This window comes from Panthera pardus, unplaced genomic scaffold, assembly GCF_024362965.1.
Source record: "Panthera pardus isolate Hobbes unplaced genomic scaffold, ASM2436296v1 HiC_scaffold_25, whole genome shotgun sequence".
Taxonomy (NCBI): domain Eukaryota; kingdom Metazoa; phylum Chordata; class Mammalia; order Carnivora; family Felidae; genus Panthera; species Panthera pardus.
In genome coordinates, this window is record NW_026526821.1 from 15,370,217 (window position 1) to 15,390,165 (window position 19,949).

Here is a 19,949-nt window from a genome sequence, read left to right on the forward strand (position 1 = left end):
CTCAAAGCAATATGACCTTGACAAACAGTATCTGAAAACTCTGCTGACAGGCTCCTCCTCCCTCACACTCCACTCTGTGGTAACATATTTACTCTTTGGCCTTTGTCAAAGAATATGAACTACCCAAAGAGAAAAGGGAGAAGTTTGGGTGAAATGGTGGGAGAGGGAGAAAGAGACACAGAGACCATGAGAAGCCCACAGAAAAAGAGAGTAAGGCAGACACCAGCACAGAGAAGCACATCTAAACAAAGAGATACCAAGACATCCATAGAGATACATTGTCAGAGATAAACAAAAGGGGCATAGCAGTTAGTGTGCAGATAAAGTGGAAAGTGAATGGAGAATGAGGACATTCCATAACTCTCAAAGTTATCAAGACCCCTGATGGTGGCATGTACTCCTAAGTTCACATGGAAAGTGAGATAAGCTTTGCCCACACCCCACGGTGGACCAGAGGGCCTAGCCTAGCCCAGGCTGTTGAGCATCATGAACCATCCAAGAAAAGACTCTTCCCCAGAGCTGTGGGCTGTAGATACCAGCTGGCCACATTGACGATCTCAGGAACTTGGCGTTCCCGGCAGGATAAGAGGTGTCTGGCTTGACTCCAGTTCTCACATCCAAGATACTGACTACTGAAGAAATAGGCTGGCCAGACATTTTCATATTCTGGAGCCACTGAACAGGCCAGCTCTTCTTCAGAATGGCGTCTTCTAGACTTTTGAGCATCCTGGTCTTATCCGCCTTTCTAGTGAATGTCCAGGGTTTCGGTGACTGGATCTTTCCCAGTAAGTAGTGGGGCCTCAGCCTTCGCGCTGAAGAGAGGGAGGGTGCTGGGAGAATGAAACAAGGAACAGGTGCTAAGACTTGAGTTGCTTCCCACCATGTTAGCCCTGGTCCAAGGTTGGGAGGTATTTGGAATATTTCTTCCAACTTCCCCCTTTATGGAAATGCCCTCTCTGAATGCAAGAATCTGGACCTGAGGCAACCCCCAATTTCAGCCCCTTTGAAGTGGAGGGTCAATTGGGGGTGGAAGGAAGAGTCACAGGATCTTGCATTTATGGGAGGGGCTTTAAGAATCTGGGAAGTCTAGGGGATCTTCCCCTTACCCCACAAAAAATAGCCCCCTTTCTCAGGATATTATCTCTATCAACTCCTGATTCTTTCAAATGTAGTCTTATGAAGTATTCCTGCATCCCCAGGGGTTCCCTACCTTTGGGATAAAAGACAGTATCCAGAAGTTTCTTTGAACTGAAGACAGTAATCCTCCATGACTATAGAGTAATAATGACAATTGGTTACCATTTAGTCAACAGTCAGAAAGTAGGGAGTTAGATCTGGAGTCAGACATGGTGGGTCCAAACTCTGGTTTCACTGTTCAGTAGCCATAAACTAGGGCAAGTTAGTTAGATTCCATGTGCTTCAGTCTCCTCCTGCACAAAATGTGGATGTCAGTAGAACTGACCTCTTAGAGGTATTAGGAGGATTATGGGAGATAGCATTTAAATTTTTTTTTAAGTTTATTTTTGAGAGAGAAAGTGTGAACAGGAGTAGGGGAGGGACAGAGAGAGAGGGAAAGACAGAATCCCAAGCAGACTCTGCACTGTCAGAACAGAGCCCGATGCAGGGCTTGAACTCACCAACTGTGAGATCATGACCTAAGCTGAAATCAAAAGTTGGACACTTAACACCCAAGCGCCCTGAGATAGCATTTAAAATGCACAGAAAAGTCCTTGGCGTATGGTAAACAGTGGATAAACGTTAGTTAACATTGCTATGCATCAGTTCCTATGATTGTAACTTTACGCACTTTGTCTCATTTCCTCCTCAACAACTTTGTAAGGCTAAAACAAGTTTACAAGTGAAGAAACCAAGGTTCAGAGAGGTGAGTGGTAAACCAAGATGTAGAATTTAAAAACCCAACTCTCTGACGCCAGGGTGAGTGTTATTAATCATTGTGCAATAGCGCCCCTGGGAGGAACTCCAAAACACTGACTCCTCAACCAGGCCAAAATGACCAGATTAATTTAGACCAGTGGATTTCAATGGGCGATTTTGCCTTCCAGGGGACATTTGCAATATCTGCAGATATTTTTGATTGTTAAACTGGAGAGTGCTATTGGCTTCTGGTGGATAGGGGCCCGAGATGCTGAACACCCTACCGTGCACAGGACAGCCCTCCTCCTCCCATAAATAATGATCATAAAGAGTGGCAAGTTTGAGAAATCCTGCATTAGAGGGGATGGGGCTAAGGGGTGGAACTAGAGATGGGGTAAGAAGGTAGAGAGCGGTCAGAAGGGAAGTCAGTGTAGGCAGTGCTTGGAAATACATGAGAGCACCCTAAGGAAAAGGACTCCTGTGGATGAGCAAAGAGAAAGCAAACATCCCTGACTTTACAGAGTTGCCTTGGGTTGGGAGAAGAGTGGACACTGTGCCCTCTAAGATTCACGGTTGTAAAACTGTCCTTTCCTTTAGGGAGATGCCCCAGAATCCAAGAGAAATGTGAATTCAAAGAAAGGGATGAATGTACGAAGGACAGACAATGTCTGGGCAACAAGAAGTGTTGCATCTTCAGCTGTGGAAAAAAGTGTTTAGACCTCAACCAAGGTAATACTAGGAGCCTCAGAATAACCAGCCCCTCTGCCCACACCCTCACCTTCTGTCCACCTGTGTAGCATCATCCCTGCTTTACTAAGGGCTGGTCTTTCAGCAAGATTGCTGGACGGGGAGACCTGTAATTTACATCCATCACTGCCCCTAATATTATGTGTGACATTAGGTAGTATCTTCATCCAATCTGGTCTTTGATTTCCCCAAACAGAATGTGAGTGTAGGATTGAAGCAGATAGTCTCTTGGCTGCTTTCACTCTTATGGTTTTCTTTTTTTGTTTATTTCTAACTCATGATTTTCTTAGTCTCCATGTGGCCATTGTTGGCACATTGTTGCTGCAAGTGATAAGTAAGCTATTGGTATTTACCAGCTCTTTGTTGCTGAGGGGCTGTCTGTCTGCTTCTCTAAGTTCAATTTAGCACCAGGAAACATCCCTTGACTACTGCAGACCAGAGGGTTTTTCCTTTGTTCCTGCAATCTTAACTCCATGCCCATCTTCTTGGGCTCCAAAAAGACTATCAAAGATTCTTTACTCATTTATTTAACAAATATGTATTGAGTGTCTCTGAGAGTCATAATGGGATTTGACTCGTGTGGTCAGGGAGGTAAGGAAGCCTTCCCTGAGAAAGCAAACCTGAAGTTGAGTTCAGAAGGATGGGTAGGAAATTTAGGCAAAGAGTGGATGGGAGGGATTTCAAAGCACAGGGAATAACATGCACAAAGGCTCAATGGTGGGGCTTAGAGAGGCCAGACAGCAAGAGTGTGTATGAGCACAGCATGAGGGAAAGGATCTGGTGAGATAGAGTCTGGTGGGCTAGCATCTCACTTTGATCCCAAGAGCAATGAAAATCCACTGAGGTGGACAGTGATGCGATCAGGGTTTTATCACTAACAGAGGAGAAACAGAAGGATTTCAGGAAAAGAGGATATGGTAGCTTGGACCAGAGAGGTAGCTGAGGGGATGGAGAAGAGTGGGCTGTGTTTGAAAGATGTCTAGGCAGTAAAGTAAGCAGGACTTGACAATGGACAATGGGGCAGAGTGGGCAAGAGGATGGTGAGTTGTTCCTTTGCCTAAAGGTGAGTGTTTTCAACTGATGAATGGATAAAGAAATTGTGGTTTGTATACACAATGGAGTACTACATGGCAATGAGAAAGAACGAAATATGGCCCTTTGTAGCAACGTGGATGGAACTGGAGAGTGTGATGCTAAGTGAAATAAGCCATACAGAGAAAGACAGATACCATATGTTTTCACTCTTATGTGGATCCTGAGAAACTTAACAGAAACCCATGGGGGAGGGGAAGGAAAAAAAAAAAAAGAGGTTAAAGTGGGGGAGAGCCAAAGCATAAGAGACTCTTAAAAACTGAGAACCGAGGGTTGATGGGGGGTGGGAGGGAGGGGAGGGTGGGTGATGGGTATTGAGGAGGGCACCTTTTGGGATGAGCACTGGGTGTTGTATGGAAACAAATTTGACAATAAATTTCATATATTGAAAAAAAATAAATAAAAGCATGCCATTAAAAAATAAAATAAAATAAAATAAAATAAAATAAAATAAAATAAAATTTAAAATAAAATAAAATAAAGGTGAGTGTTTTTGAATCTAGGTTTTCTGAGTTCAAGTCTTAGTCTGTCACCAGCCTGGGCAAATTAACAACTTTCCCCTGTTGTTCCTCACTTTCCCCAGATAAGAAAAGAACCAATGTTAAAGGCTATTTGGAGGACCAAACAAGATGATGCACAGGAAGTGCTTAGAGCAATTCCTGGACACAATTTAGCCAAGTGACACATATTAGCTTAAGTTATTTGTTTAGGGAGTTCCTAAAAAGCAGAGGCCATGCCTTTTGTCTCTTAAAGCATCTTGATGGGCACATGAGTGGCTCAGTGAGTTGAGTGTCACACTCTTGGTTTCAGCTCAGGTCATGATCTCGAGGTTTGTGAGTTCGAGCCCCACATGGGGTTCTGTGCTGATGGTGTGGAGCCTGCTTAGGATTCTCTGTCTCCTTCTTTCTCTGCCCTTCCCCTGCTCATGTTGGCACTTTCTGTCTGTCTCTCTCTCTCTCAAAAATAAATATTTATTTTAAAAAGCATCTTGCACATAGTAGGTGCTCAATGAATGGCTTATTCGGTTCAGGTCAGGGTGCATTTTGTTTTACCCTCAACGTTCTGCAAGATCCTATTCTATGCCAGACCACCTGCTAGGAATGGGGCTCCAAGATGAAATCAGACACAATCTCTGCTCCCTTGGAAGCTCATGACCTCATGGAGAAGACTGAGGAGGGAATCCATTGACAACCATGCACAAGAGATTCAGAAGCATGGTGGAACAATGAAGGATCGGTCCAGGAAGCTATGGGGGTGTGGGGTTTAGACTGGAGTCAGTGACATCACAGAGGAGCTGATGTCTGAGGAAGGTTTTGAAGGGAGAGTGGGACTGTCGCTAATGAACAACAGCGGGGTGGACAGAGGAAATGAAAGCGAAAGGTGTGGAGGTGTGGGATACCATGGGGTGTTGAAGGTTGCAGGAGCATGTACCTCAAATGGTACTGTGGTGTCAGGTGGTGGTGCAGACCCACAAGCGGGATCCAGACTACAAAAGGCTTGTGGGTCAGTGGAAGACTTTGCCATGAAGTAAAGGTCCTAGCTGTGGAATGACATGATCAGCTTTGTTTCAGGTCCAGTAGGTGCTTCCCTCTGGCAGGCAGAATGAAGGACTGATTAGAAGGGCCAGAGACAGGGCCAGGAAGATCAGTTCCAGGCTATCCCAACAGTCCAGGCATGAGACACCAAGACTTAAAGAGAGTGGCAGAGAGGTGAGCTAAGAGGAGGATAAGAATCAGCAGGACTTGCCTGTTCAGCTATGGGAAGCTTTCCCTCATGGAACTCAGAGTTGAGTTCAGATCTACATTCATTTGCTAGGGCTGCAGCAACAAAGGACCACACACTGGGTGGCTTAAACAACAATATATTGTCTCACAGTTCTACAGGCTACAAATCCAAGGTCAAGTGTTGGCAAAGCAGGTTCTTTCTCAGGTTATGAGGGGGAGAATCTGTTCCATGCTTTTCCTCTAATTCCTGGTGGTTTGCTGGCAATATTTGGCAATCCTGGGCTTGTAGACTTCTGCCTTCAGCTTCACATCTCTCTCTCTCTCTCTCTCTTTCTCTCTCTGTGTGTGTGTGTGTGTGTGTGTGTGTGTGTGTGTCCAAATTTCCCCTTTCTATAAAGAAACCAGCCCTGTTGGATTAGGGATGCATCCTACTCCAGTATAACTCATCTGAACTAATTACATTTGCCACAACTCTATTTCCAAATAGGGTCACATTCTGAAATCCTGAGGATTAAGATTCAACATACAAATGGGGGCGGGGTGAGTAGGGAGAGACACAATCCAACCCATAACAGGACTGAAGCTAACTGAGGGAAGAAAGGTGCTGGACCATCTAAAATACTAGTCCCTGGCTTCCCTGAGTGGACTTCCCCTTTACTCATGATCCCATATTCTCTCTTCCTGGCATGGTTTAGGGGGCAGAGTATGTGGTTTATAATTTGCCATTTCCAAGGCACTTCCATATCTTTAATCCATTCAGGATGTATTTACTGAGCAGCTACTCTATGCCAGGCACTGCTAGAAGCTGCACATTCAGATATAATCAAGGAGTTCACAACCTCGAGTGCCATGAAGGCAGTCTCACTTGTACCTCAGGATGGCTCTGTGCCACAAGCAGGGTGAGATTTTGCATTCCCATTGTACAGAAGAGGAAGTCAAGGACAAGACAGGTAATGTGGGAGGTCAATACACACACTGATTTGGGAGCAGAGCCTTCAAATTAGTCTCCTCACTCTCAGGAAGATAACAGGGACAGTGACCAGAAGGAATGGGAGAGACCGATGTTCTCCGGAGATGCAGACACCCAAACAGCTCCACTCTGGGGTCTCCCTACAATGTGCACAATATACCAATGGGTCTGGGCTCCTGAGGTGTGAAAAGGTGAAAGGAGCCTGCTCAGTTTCATCTCTGGTGGTGTCCAGGGGTAACAATAACAGCTCCTTTTTTGAGGGGTGGGCACTCTTATTTCTCAACTCTGGGGTCTCCCTACAGACATATGTGATATGCCCAAAGAAACTGGCCCCTGCATGGCCTTTTTTCATCGTTGGTGGTATGACAAGGAAAAGGGTACCTGCTCCAGGTTCATCTATGGTGGCTGCAAAGGAAACAATAACAACTTCCAAACCAAAGACATGTGCCAGAACATGTGCTCCAAAAAACGTGAGTCCCTGGGGCTTCCCAACCTCATTAGGGCCATGCTGAAAGGTCTGGGTGTTGGTTGCTTTGTTCAGGGTTGGCTACGTCCTTGGCAGACCAGTGCTGGCAGAGCCAGCTCCACTTGGGGGGTAAGTATGCACCTGGCAGAGTGTTGGATAGCAGCTTTCTGGGAATTGAGTTTGGGAAGGGACATGGTCATGAATCAAACCTGGCAAGTATGAGGGATGGAAGGAGGATGCAGACATGATGAAATCCCAGAGACCAACTTCAGAGAGGTCACAAGACGTCCAGATTAGTGCTGGATTGCCAGCAATCTGCTCCCAACCACATCCAATTCCGCTTTTAAGGAGGAAGCCATAGCTCCCCAAAGCAAACCCACTTTGTTTTAATCTGCTGTGCAAAGACATACGAGCATAACTTCAAGACTTGTTCTGAAGATAAGCTGAGCTCAAGTGCTTAACTGATCCTGTCCTACATTCTCTCCAGGCTTATAATCCTCATTGCATTAAGGATGTACCTGAACAACCACCAGGATTTGGCTCATGATCCAAGGCTCTGTCTGTGTGCCTGACCAATGGTCCACGCTGGTTTCCACTGTTCTACTCTCACATTCCAAGACCTCAGCTCTTCCCCTTACGGAGCCCCAGGATCTGCATTCGCCTTCCTCTATCTCAGACTCTTAAACATGGTATCATTCTGTTTTGACCCATCTCTGTGCTTCTTTTCTTTATGTCCAATGTCTAGAGCCCCCTGCATAGCTTCCAATTTACCCCAATAAAGCACTTTGTGTAGTCTTGTGCCTCCGAAGCTGAATAATTCACATCTGTTGGTACATTACACTTTGCAGAGAATAAAGGGTCACTGAGGCCTCTTGTGACACAATGAAAGGGAGGGGAAACAGTCAGCTCTCGAGAGCTGAGAGCTGCAGGGACATTGTCCTCCTCTGTTTCTTCAAAAAATTGTAAGACCCTTTTAAGGCAAAGGTCTTTGGGCATTGCCTTAGTTTGGATCCCCCAGAAACTAATCCTGGGACAAGGACATGCGTGAAAGCAGTTTACTTGGGAGATCTCTCAAGACACACAAGGTGGGGATCGGGTAAATGATACAGGCAAGAGAGGAGTCGACTATAAGCTGGTTACCGTGGGGGGAAACTGCAGCTTATTCTCCCAGGGGCCTTCTAAGGAATGCTGTAAAACATGTGTCCAAATGTCTGCATTCATCTCCAGTGACGGGGCAGTTGAGTCATTTAGTCATTGATTCCCATTCCTTCCTGGATGCCTGGGGGTATTAAAGCCCTTGCTCTTCCAGACTTTTCCACATGCAAGCTTAGCAAGATGTCAGGGAGCCAGAGAAAACCCATAGCACAGAAGTAGAGACTCTGACACTTGAAGTTGGAAGCTGTCTCTAAGCACTGGGTGTCATTCGGCCACAAAAGGAGCAAAACACTAACATATGCCACAAAAACCGAAAACGTTACTCTAAGCAAAAAAAAGTCATACACAAAAGGTCACCTACAGTATGAATCCATTTTTATGAAGTACCCAGAATAGGTAGATCCATAGCAATAGAAAGTATGTTAGTGGTTGCCAGGGATGGGATTGGGCTGGGGAGAAATAGCAACTGCTAGTAGGTATAAGGTTTTCTTTTGTTTTTGCTTTCGTTTTTTAAGTTTTATTTATTTAAGTAATCTTTACACCTGACGTGGGGCTTGAACTCACAACCCCGAGATCAAGAGTCACATGCTCTTCCAATTGAGGCAGCAAGGTCGCTTCTTTTGGAGTGATAAAAATATTTTGGAACTAACAACGGTGGTGGTTACAGAACATTGTGAAGGTACTAAAAAGCCACTGGTCTGTCCTCTTAAAAATGGTTAATCTTATCTGATGTGAATCCCACCTCAATTTTTCTAAAAGTGGGTTAGGAAAAACAAAAATGTGCACCAGGTCTGTCTCCTGTAGCTACAGGTGAAATCAGAGGCGAGCCAAGAACATGCCTTATTAAACCTTCAAACCTTAAGTTGGAGAACCCAATGGAAGAATCTTCATGCCCCATAGCTGCTGGTTCTGATGTCATAACTGATAGTTATTATTTCCCTCCTGCATCAACCATTCCAAATTGCACCCAATAATAGAGGCTTTCTGTTAGTGCTGGCATCCTCTCCTGCTCTCAAAGCAGCATGATCTTGACAAATACTTTCTGAAGATTTGGTCCAACCTGAGATAAACCTGTCTCCTTCCCCACATGCTACACATGGTAATACCTTTACTTTTTGACGATGGTTAAAGAAAAGGGATGGCCCAAAAAGAAGAAAAAGGAGAAGGACAGAAGGGAAATGAAGGGCAGGGAGAAAGAGACCCGGAAGAAGACTCACAGGAAAAGAGAAAAAGGCAGGCACACAGCAAAAGGAGGAAGCACAGAAAGAAGAAAAATAGGAGCGCCTGGGTGGCTCAGTTGGTTGAGTGTCCAACTTCAGCTTGGGTCATGATCTCGTGGTTTGTGAGTTCGAGCCCCGCGTCAGGCTCTGTGCTGACAACCTGGAGCCTGCTTCAGATTCTGTGTCTCCTTCTCTTTCTGCCCATCCCCCGCTTGCGCTCTGTCTCTGTCTCTCAAAAATAAATAAATAAATGTAAGGAAAATTAAAAAAAAAAAGAAAGAAGAAAAATAAAGTGTGAGAAAAATAAGGAGACAAATAGACATGTCAGGAGAAGGGTAAGACTGGAAAGAAAACTGGAATATTCTTGATCTCTAAACTCCACTGGAAAATGGAAGATGCTGGAATTGAACTTCCCTTTCTCCAAGGGAGTCTAGAAGTCCCAGACAGGCTTTGCCTCTCTCCCTGGTTGACCAGAGAGCCAGAGAGCCGCAGCCAGCTGAGGAGTAGGAGCTGCTTTTCAAGAGCTCCTTCCCCCAGGGTTGGTGCTGTGGGTGCCAGCTACTCCCACCGGTGGCCTCGGGGACTTGGCGTTCCCCGGCACAGGAAGTGTGGCTCCTGTGCCAGGACAGCCAAAGATCAGAAGCAGGAGCTACTGCGGAGCAGTTCCTAATTTTCCTGCCAGCAGCCAGGCCAGTAGCTCTTAAAATGGGGCCCTTGGGACTTGTGCCAGTCCTGGCACTATTCATCCTCCTGGGGAGAGTTCAGGAGCCTGAGCTGGTTGAGGGGTTGCTTGGCAGTAAGTATCAGGGACTAGTCCTCCCGGTAGAAAAACAGAAGTTTCTGGGAGGGGGAAACAAAGAATTCTACAGAGGAGGAACACTTCCACCTTCAGCCTGGGACCCTGGGCAGGAGAAATGGGAGATATTCTCAGTCCTTTTCTCAGACCCCAAACTCCTGGTCAGATGCATTCCACGAGCACAGGGACCTGAGTCTGTAGCAATGGACTCCCCACTGTCATTATGAGAGGGATTCCTTCTAGACCAGGGGGCCATAAGATGGACTAAAAAGGTGCTGGAACCTTATGGACCTTTCCTATAAGAAAGATCCCCCCCCCCCCCCGCCCAGCACCACCCTTAGCAGCTTTAAATCTCCCAGTTGCAGCCCCAAAAGTCTCCCCATACCCACACCCCCAGAAGGTCCTTGCTTTTGGAGTAAAGAATGGTCTCTGGAAGTCCCTTGAAATGCGGAAGTATGAAGATCCCTTAAGTAGCAGCTAAAATACACTGAGCACTCAGCAGTGAAGCCATACATTCATTGCAGGTTCAAATCCTGGTTCCTCTCCTCGGTAGCTGTGTGTGACCTTGGAAAGGTTCACATAACCTGCCTGTGCTGCAGATTCCTCTGTTTATAAAATGTGGATATTGATAGGACTCACCCACAGAGGTGTCATGAGAATTAAGGAGAAAAGGACAAGGGCACAGTAAGCATCTCGTTAATATTAGTTATCATTATTACGCCCCAGGCCGCTTGACGATGGCTTACGAGATTTGTCGCCTAATCCTCAAACCAACTCTATAGGCAGATGAAAGAGGCAAGGTCCAGAGATAATGCCTGTCATACTAAGGGTTGCACAGAATTCAAAGTCCAGCCACTTGACTCCACAAATGGAGATCTCAGTCACCTGGAGGAGCTACAGCACTCTTGCCCCCACCCAGGGAACATCCAAATACAAGAAAGCCAAGTGACCAGAGTAGTCCTAGTGGAGAGCATCCTATGAGTGGTGGGGCTGGGGGTAGGGCTGGGTGTAGGTACTACATGGTGAGTCGTTATCGGGTTGGGAGTGGGGACAGTGGTGTGAAAATCCTGTGCCATCTAAAGGTCACTACCTTCTGGGGACGATGAAGTGAAAAAAGGCTTCTCTAACTCTGCAGTGGTGCTCTGGGCCTGGCATTGGAGGGTTCTGGCCTCCCTTCTTCCCTTGTTTTCTCCCTCAGAGAAGTGTCCCGAAAACAAACCACCATGCAGTTTCAAAGAAATCGACCACTGTGGGAGGAAAAAACGTTGTTCGGGGAAGATGAAGTGTTGCAAATTTAACTGTGCAAAGAAATGTGTAGACCCAGATGAAGGTAACACACAAACTCCCTGAACTATCCAGTGCCCTCACTCCTGACCCGCACTCTCTGCCCATCAGCACTGGCATTGCTGGACCCCTCCCCTTGAATGATGGCTGGTCTCTGACCAAGAGTCTGGATGCATCTTCTGCCTGACACAAATCCTAGCAGTGCTGGACTGGGATGGAGTTTATTTCTTTTCTCCCCTATTTAGGTATGTGGTGTGAGTAACAGAGATTTTCCTTTATGGGCCTTAGTCTCCCCATGTGTAAGAAAGATATAGGCATTAGACCACATGGTCTCTTGGCTATTCTTCCGCGATCCTCTGAGATGTCAAGGAACCACGGAGGTCCTATCAAATGCCAACATGGCATCAGGAGATATGATAGCTCTAAGAAACAAGTATCTTTCCAGGCCTCTTTGTCTGTATAAATCCAGGATGCCTTCCCTAACCATTTTTGACCTCCTACTCTCTTTCTGCTGTGCCCATATGATTGAGCTCTAAAGAGGACCATCAAGGACTATTCATTCATTCATTCTTTCTTTCAACAAGTATTTCCTGGTGCCTCTTACACCCATGATGGTCTCTGCTTACTCAATATAATCCAGGGAAGCAAGAAGGTTTTCGTGGGAAAAGATCCAAGATATAAGATCAGAAAGATGGGTTGTAAGTAGGCAAAAATTGGAGGGAACAGCTTTCAGGCACAGGTAATGGTATGTGCGAAGGTCCTGTGTGAGGAGATAGCCTGCTCAAGTCTAGAAAGTCTAGAGACCAGAGAGCAAGCGTGCCCATGATAAGAGAGAGAAATATGAGGATGGTAAAGCCAGGCTAGGTAGGCAAGACTCTGACAACGTTGGTTTTTGCCAGCCAGAGTAAGGGATCTTGTCTTGATCCCACAAGCAATAGAGTATTTATGTTCAAATCCCTATGTCATCTTCCTTAGGGAAGTTACTTAGCCTCTATGAGCCTCAGTTTCCTCATCTGCAAAATGAGGACCATAAGAGGACCTACCTCATAAGGTCATAGGTTAATATGTGTCAAGTGCTAAGAACTTTAATAAATACTGTTGTTGTTATGCTTTAGGCTATGAGGTTCTAAAGAACTCTATTTGTACTTTGTAGTATTGTGAACAAAATGGTTACTCAATAAGTATTTCTTGAAGTGCAAGATATATATTCCTAAAGCATCCTCTCAGTGCCAAATTATCTGCTAGGAACTGGTGTACCAAAATAACATAAGGTGCAAACCTCACATTCTGATGGAGGACTCAGAAAATATGAACAAATAATTACACAGAAGTGATCAATATGTGTGCAAGATTGAAAACAAGAAGAGCAAAAATTTAAATTTAAAAAAAGCAATAAAGAAAAGCAAAGAGTGAGGAATAGGGCCAGGAAAGACATCAAAGAGTTTGATGTCTAGGGATGGTTTTGAGGACTGAATAAGATTGCACCTAGTAAGCAGAAGAGGGATGGACACTCCAGGCATGTGCAAAAGCATGGAAGAGTAGAGCAGCATAATATTTTTTAGCATGTTCACGTAGCTCTAAAAATATCATGCCTTACATTGTTCCAAGCCTATCCACAAGCCTGGAATATTCTCTAGCAAGGCAGAACCCAAAGAGTACTGCTCTGCAATCTCCCTGCATACGTATGCAGTTTGCCCAAGGAAGTTGGCCTCTGCCTGGCCGTCATTCCACGCTGGTGGTACAACAAGGAAACCAAAAGTTGCTCCAAATTCACCTACGGTGGTTGTGCTGGAAACAACAACAACTTCCAGTCTGAAGCTGTCTGCAGGTCCTTCTGCCCAGATATGTGTAAGTCCCAGGGGTCCCATCTCCCAAGCTCACTTGCACCCGTGGGAGGTCTGGGTGTTAACTGGTCCATTCCAGGAAGTTGGCGGGCCTGGAGCTGACAGAATCAGTCCAATCATGAGATAAGAATGCACCTTGCAAAGGGTAAATAGAGGACGTTTTGGGAAAGAGAAGGTGGGAATAGAAGCAGTAGTCAAAGGGAAGTTGGCAAGTAGGAGATGGAAACGGGGTGCAGAAAGTGGCAGCACAAGTGGTGGAGTGCCCAAGACCATGTCAGAAGGAGGCCCAGTGAACCAGCCCAGAGCCCAGGGCTGGCCACCATGCACCATCACCCGTCCTCTTCATTTTCCTTTTTAAGGTGATTATAGCTAGGACAACCACATGCTTTATTGACCAAACAGAGAAATTTGACAGTGAAAGGGGATGCCATTCGTTACTACATTGGGATAACAGCCTTAAACTGGGTCTTGACAGGAAAAGACGGAGCACATGATCACCCTATGAGCCCCCAAAATCACTCCACTTCTGTTTTCTCTTCCTGTGCAAAGATATAAATATGACCCCATCTCCTTCTTTCCATTAACTCTAGGATTTGGTTCCTAAGGTGAGTATGGCCCAAGCATCTCATCCTTTTCTATTCTGTTATCTTGCAGAGTCACCAACTCCCTGGGCAGGATAAAGAGAAGTAGAACAACTTCCAGAACTTGGTTGTAATCCAGGGCTCTCTCCATGTGTGCCTGACTGATGCTTCTTATTGGCTTCCTCAGCTGCCAAGACATTGGCTGCTCCAAAACCGAACCCCCGCATTTGCTTACTCTCTTTCCTCCAGCTCAGCTTCTTTCCAAACATAATGCCCTTTACTCTTTGGCCCTTTCTCAGTGTGAGATCCTATCTCTTCAACTCTCGGGGCCCCCATGTATCCTTTGGAAGCCACCAGTTTCCCTAATAAAGTTTTCTGTGAGGTCTGGTATCTGTGAGAATGAATAATTCACATCTACTCCTGTGCAGTGTTCGGAGAACAAGAAGTCATTGGGTCCTCCAGGAACACCAAAAGAAAGAGAGAGGAGTATGGAAATCCTGCAAAATGGGAACTCTGGTGACCCTGTGGCCCTGGGAAAATTGTCATAAGATGCTTAGGAACGGAAGTAGGTTTGCTCAGATGAGGGATCCTGAGCCTTGAGCTCCATCAACTTCATGGTAGATCCATCTCCAAAAAGGCTCATAGACTTGTTCCCTGAGCTTTCAATAAAGGATACACTTCCAGAGTCCAGCACAGTCACTACAAATAGAAGGTAACTGGGGAGAGGCATGAGAGGAAGACTTAGGGAAAGCAAAGAAAAGATGCAGAGGAAGGAGGAAGAGAGGAGGGGTGAAGGAGGGAAAGACACAGTTTGAAAGCAGGGACTCACAATTCTTTCACATACTTCAGTCTAGAGGTAGAGTCCACATCCTGTCCCTTTGAGTCCAGGCAAATGCTGGGACTGTTTTGACCAGGAGAGTAAAGCCAGATGATGCTGTGTGACTTCCAAGGATAGGCCAGGAAAAGTGCTCTCGATCCTCTCTGGATGCTTGTTGGGGGTGTGTGTGAAGCAGCTTCCATGTAAGAGGTTCAGCTACTCTGAGACAACCATGCTGGGGAGGCCCAATCATACACTCTGGCCGAAAGCCCCAGAAAAGCTCTACCTGAGAATCAGTGTCACGTCCCAGCCACATGAATGAGCTTCCACCGAGCAGAGCTTCAGGTGATTGTGGTCCCAGCAGATATCTGGCTGCAACCAGGTGAACATCCCAGGAGAGCACCACTGGGCTGATTCCCTCCCAAAGTACCCACCCACAAAATAGTGAGAAATAGAAAATGTTTTGGGAAATTTTGTTCGCTGCAATAGGTAGATAACAGGAACATATGGAAAGGAAGTAGAAGGAGGAGGAAGGATAAGGAGGGGAGGGATGGGAGAGAGAAAAGGCATGGGGAAGAGTGACAGGGGTCCCCAAAGGACTGGGCAAGATAAGAAGGTGCCAGGCTTGAGGATTGAGCCCCACAGCAGGAGGTTTGGCCACCACCGCACACCAAAACCTGGATGTATCTTTTGAGTAAGTGCATTGTTTTGTACAACTTGAATCAAGAAGCTCTAATGAAAGTCTGGGGTCCACTTACTGTTCAGTAATTCCTTTCCTCTCCACTTCGCTCAGTTTCACCCTCTTTAAAAAGGGCTGGTTAAACTGTTGGGTATTTCTGAAAATGCTATTGACAAACACTTACATTAGGTCATTTGGGGTGGGCAGGAGCTGTCTAAAATACATGTCCTTCAGGCCTTGCAGACACCATCCAGCCACAATTGACCCCACCGTGTTCTTCGATATCAAGGTGGGATGCAACCCTTTGGGCCACATCTCCTTCCAGCTGTTTGCAGACACAGTACCAAAGATAGCAGAGAACTTTTGTGCTCTGAACACTGGGGAGGAAAAAAATAGGTGATAAAGTTTTCTTCTTTCACTGGATTATTTTGGGACTATTGGCCAGGGTGGAGACTTTACTTCACATGCCATAATGGCACTGGCAGCTAGTCTGTCTATAAGGGGAGAAATCTGATGGTCAGAATTTCATCCTGAAGCACACAGGTCCTGGCATCTCATCCGTGGCAAATGCTGGACCCAACACAAACAATACCCAGTTTTCCATCTGCACTGCCAAGACTGAGTGGTTAGATGGCAAGCATGTGATCTTTGGCAAGGTGAAAGAAGGCATGAATATTGTGAAAGCCATGGGGCGCTTTAGGCCCAGGAATGGCACAAACAGCAAGAAGGTCACTATTGCTGACTGTGGACAAATCTAATAAATTTGACTTGTGTTTTATCTTAACTACCAGACCATTCCTTCTTTAGATCAGGAGAGCATCCCCTCACCTCCATCTTCTTGAAATATCCTATAAGCTTTTTTTTTCTTTTGTTGCAGTTCTATGGGTTTCGTATTTTCCTTACTCTCCTCCAAGTCTAGCTGGATTGCAGAGTTAACTTTATGATTATGAAATAAAAACTAAACAACAACAACAACAACAAAATAAAAATTGGGTCCTCAAGACACCATAAATATGCATTTTTAACAAGTAGTGCCAAGTGATTTTAAAGTTTCGGAATTTGTGGATTAGATGATAGTTAAGGGCCAATCCACTGATAGGGGGCGGGAAAAAGGCTTAAGAAGTATCTTGGTGCTTGCTCCTTTTACAGAAGGAGATCAGGAGAAAATATTAAAATCATTAGATGAATGTTAGAATCATTAAAAGTGGGAGCATTGGGGAAAGATTGTCTGGAAGACCCCCAAAGCCCTGCTAATCTGGCAGTTGTGCAGAGTGACCATCTAGCCAAATGGCTCCTGTGTGTGGCATCTCCCACATTTACGTGGCCCTTGCCTGCACACATCTGTGAGAGTTAGTCTCCTTTCCTGGGAAACCCGTCTTTGTACATCTTTATGATTCAGACCAAATTTTCAAGTCATCACTGGTCAACATCCTGTGGGAAGAACGCTTATCTTGGAATAAAAATATCCAAATACAAATCCCAACTTTGCCCCTGGTTGAAGGTATGACCTGGTTGAGACAGGGTAGGGTGGAGGGATGCTCCTCTCAGGACCTCAGTTTCCTGTCCATGAGTCGAGGGTGATGGATTAATAATGTCAAAGAGTACTTCTCAATTTGAAGAACTACGGCTGTGCAGGTACCCAGCCAAATCTGATAAGGACCTGAAGTTTGTCCATCCCATTAGTACCTCTCAGTTCTTGATTACGTTTACATACATGAATGACTGGAACAAAATAATTCTGCCCTAGAAGGTCCATGGAGCAGAGCAGCCCTTGGAAATGGCCAGAGTGTGCTGTGCAGTTGACAGTGTCTTCTCACCTGCTGTCCTCAGGAATGAACTCAAAGCCCTCAGGGGCTGAGTGGAGGGAACACTCTACCTTACAAGGTCCTCAGTGGAAGATGCTGTGTTTTTTTTGTTATCAACTATTTTCTCATTACTCTGCCCATTAGAACCCAGAGGACACCTCAAAATAGAATCTTCGAGTGTTTCTCATGGTGTCATGCAGACCCAGGACCCCTTATCTTCCCTCTCTTTATTCTCTCTTGGAAGCTGTCTCCAGAGCCAGAGATGCCCAGAGGAAGCTGGAGATGATTTGGAAACTCAGGAAATGTTGAGTTCCTCAGCCCCAATAACTTTCCTTTTTATTTTTACACGTGTACAAATGGAAGCTTCTAGTAGGAAATAGACTTGTCCAAGACCTCACAGCAAATCAATAGCAAAGCTGAAGTTAAAATCCAGGTTTGAAGAGTGACAAGGTGTTGCCAGATTTTACGGCCTAGTTGGAAATCAGGATGTGTATAATGGCTCTTTGTCAGCCATTCCTATATCTTAATCCCATTCCTACAGTTGAAGAAGTCCCTACAGGGAGTCTTGATATGAGGTAAAACCAGAATTCCACTATAAAAGTTGAAAGAGCTAGACTCCCTATCAGTCAAGGTTCAGTAAAGGTCACAGAAACTATACCCAGTATCTCAAACAGAGAGGATTTAATGCTGAGAATTGGTTATATGAGCACTGGCAGTGGTAGGGAGTGCGTCCATGACTCCAAGATTTGAGAGAATAAATTATTTGGGAATCTCAGACCTAGGCGCTCATAAACGGGGCCCAGGCACAGCTGGAGCTCACGCCTCTGGCAGGACAGAGAGATGGGGGCTGTGTGGCTGGGACTCAGTCTTCTAAAATGCACTTGTGACTGGCGTTCAGACCTCTGAGGGGAACCTGGCTCAGATAGTGCTGGGCCCACTGGGTTGGGAGGTGCATCCAGCTGGTGCTGGTGTGTCTGGGGAGGTGCAATACATGTGGCTTGAAAACTGCCAAAAGGATCCAGAAGCTGGAGGTGTAACTGTTTTTTGCTGTTGGAGACATGCTGACTGGAGCCAGAAACAGGAAGAAAAATCCCATTTCCCCTCATTTCTTTCTTTCTTTTTTTAAACCAGGTAAAATTTATTTATTTGTTTGTTTGTTTGTTTGTTTGTTTGTTTAAAAAATTTATTTTCAAGTTAGCTAACATACAGTGTACTTGTGACTTCAGGAGTAGAACCCAGTGATTCATCTCCTACATATGACACCCAGTGCTCATCCCCAAAAGTGCCCTCTTTAATGCCCATCACCCATTTAATCCAGGCCCCCACCCCAGAAACCCTCACTTTATTCTCTGTATTTGAGTCTCTTATGGTTTGCCTTATCTCTATTTTTATCTTATTTTTCCTTCCCTTCCCCTATACTCATCTGCTGAGTTTCTCAAATTCCACATATGAGTGAAATCACATGATAACTGTTTCTCTGATTGGCTTATTTCATTTAGCATAATACACTCCAGTTCCATCCACGTCATTGCAAATGGCAAGATTTCATTATTTTTGATCGCTGAGTAGTATTCTATTGTGTGTATATATACCACTTCTTTTGTATCCATTCATCAGTCAATGGACATTTGGGTTCTTTCCATAATGTGGCTCTTGTGGATAGCGCTGCTATAAACATTGGAATGCATATGCCCCTTCAGGTCTGCATCTTTGCATCCTTTGGATAGATACCTAGTAGTACAATGGCTGGTTCTTAGGGTAGTTCTATTTTCAATTGTGATTGATTCTTTGATGTCTCTTTCTGTTGCCTCATCTCCCCTCATTTTACTTTTTCCCCTCAGTTTCTTCTATGTGTCTCCCACGCAGAGTCTAACTAGACGCAACTGGCAAAAGAATGAGGGAAAACTCAGTTTTCACAGTCCCACTGGCTGCATCACAGAGAAGAGTGTGAAAGGATGGGCTTACAGCTGAGAGACAGCAGGTAGTTACTAGCATAGACACTCTCCCTCAAAGCCTCTCTTGCAGCTACGAAGTAGGTACTTATCGTGGGCTCAGCCAATCAGACACTCCCACATTGAGCAGACACTGAACTAGGAGCCAGTAGGCAAGGAAGCAAGGCCAATGGAGAATTCATTCTGATGGCAACAGTGACAACAGACAGCCTCATCCTTTTTCTGGGAACAGTACTGGCAGGGATGATGGTGATGGCATTGATGGGGCAAGACAGTACAAGTGCCCAGTGTTCTGTTCACTGTGGCTTCAACTTTGCAGCCTTCCTTGTTCCCAGCCATTCTCCTAGTCTTATTTTCCAGTCCTGATGGTGATCCTGTGAACTACCCAAATTTTTTAAAAATAAATTTCCTTCCTGCTCAAAATAACCAGAGTTGCATTTGCAATTAGAAATGCTGATGGATATGGTGGAAGATGGTACCTGGAGGGGACTTTGAGCCTAAAAGTCTGAATGAGCACAAGAGACCTTTTTTATTGCCAGAGAGTTTGTCACCCTTATGTGATGTGTCCAATGGAGTCCTTCCCCATTATTGGTTCCTGAAGCTTGTCATCATATGCTGTGGACCCCATATTCCTCTGAGTTAAATTTTACCTTGGAAGAGGTGCCCTTTAGAACATGGATGTCCAGAAGTGTGCAACACCGAGGTCATTTACTATCTTACTTTCTCATTGGAAGGATCTAATTATCAGAAAGAATTGGAGCTTGGGTGAGAAACAGAGAGAACATTCTCTCCAAAATAACAGGGTAAAGCTAGACTAGTTCCATAAACAGTAGAAAAGTTTTGGGCTTGAGGAACTCTTCTGTAAAGCTGACCCCAGCCCTTATTTTCTGTGCAATAATGAGCCAATCAGTCTCTTCTCTGGGCCCCAGTTACCACACCTGA

At 45.3% G+C, this 19,949-nt stretch overlaps 2 protein-coding genes and 1 pseudogene across 2 annotated transcripts; all 3 read left to right on the forward strand.

Annotated features, from left to right (window-relative positions):
• On the forward strand, nucleotides 1–7,674 carry LOC109272370 (eppin-like). The gene is made up of 4 exons (XM_019458341.2): nucleotides 1–785; nucleotides 2,473–2,604; nucleotides 6,711–6,878; nucleotides 7,362–7,674. Exons 1-4 carry the CDS (start codon nucleotides 701–703, stop codon nucleotides 7,367–7,369), a joined length of 393 nt encoding a protein of 130 aa, XP_019313886.2. The 5' UTR covers nucleotides 1–700; the 3' UTR covers nucleotides 7,370–7,674.
• A 1,934-nt stretch (nucleotides 7,675–9,608) lies between these two features.
• Nucleotides 9,609–14,144, forward strand: LOC128773464 (WAP four-disulfide core domain protein 6B-like). Its single transcript, XM_053890211.1, has 4 exons — nucleotides 9,609–10,045; nucleotides 11,244–11,375; nucleotides 13,010–13,177; nucleotides 13,828–14,144. Coding segments are annotated over exons 1-4 (393 nt in total). The 5' UTR covers nucleotides 9,609–9,954; the 3' UTR covers nucleotides 13,830–14,144.
• Nucleotides 14,145–15,473: 1,329 nt separating this feature from the next.
• LOC128773534 (peptidyl-prolyl cis-trans isomerase A-like) lies at nucleotides 15,474–16,062 on the forward strand (annotated as a pseudogene).
• The last annotated feature ends 3,887 nt before the right edge of the window (nucleotides 16,063–19,949 follow it).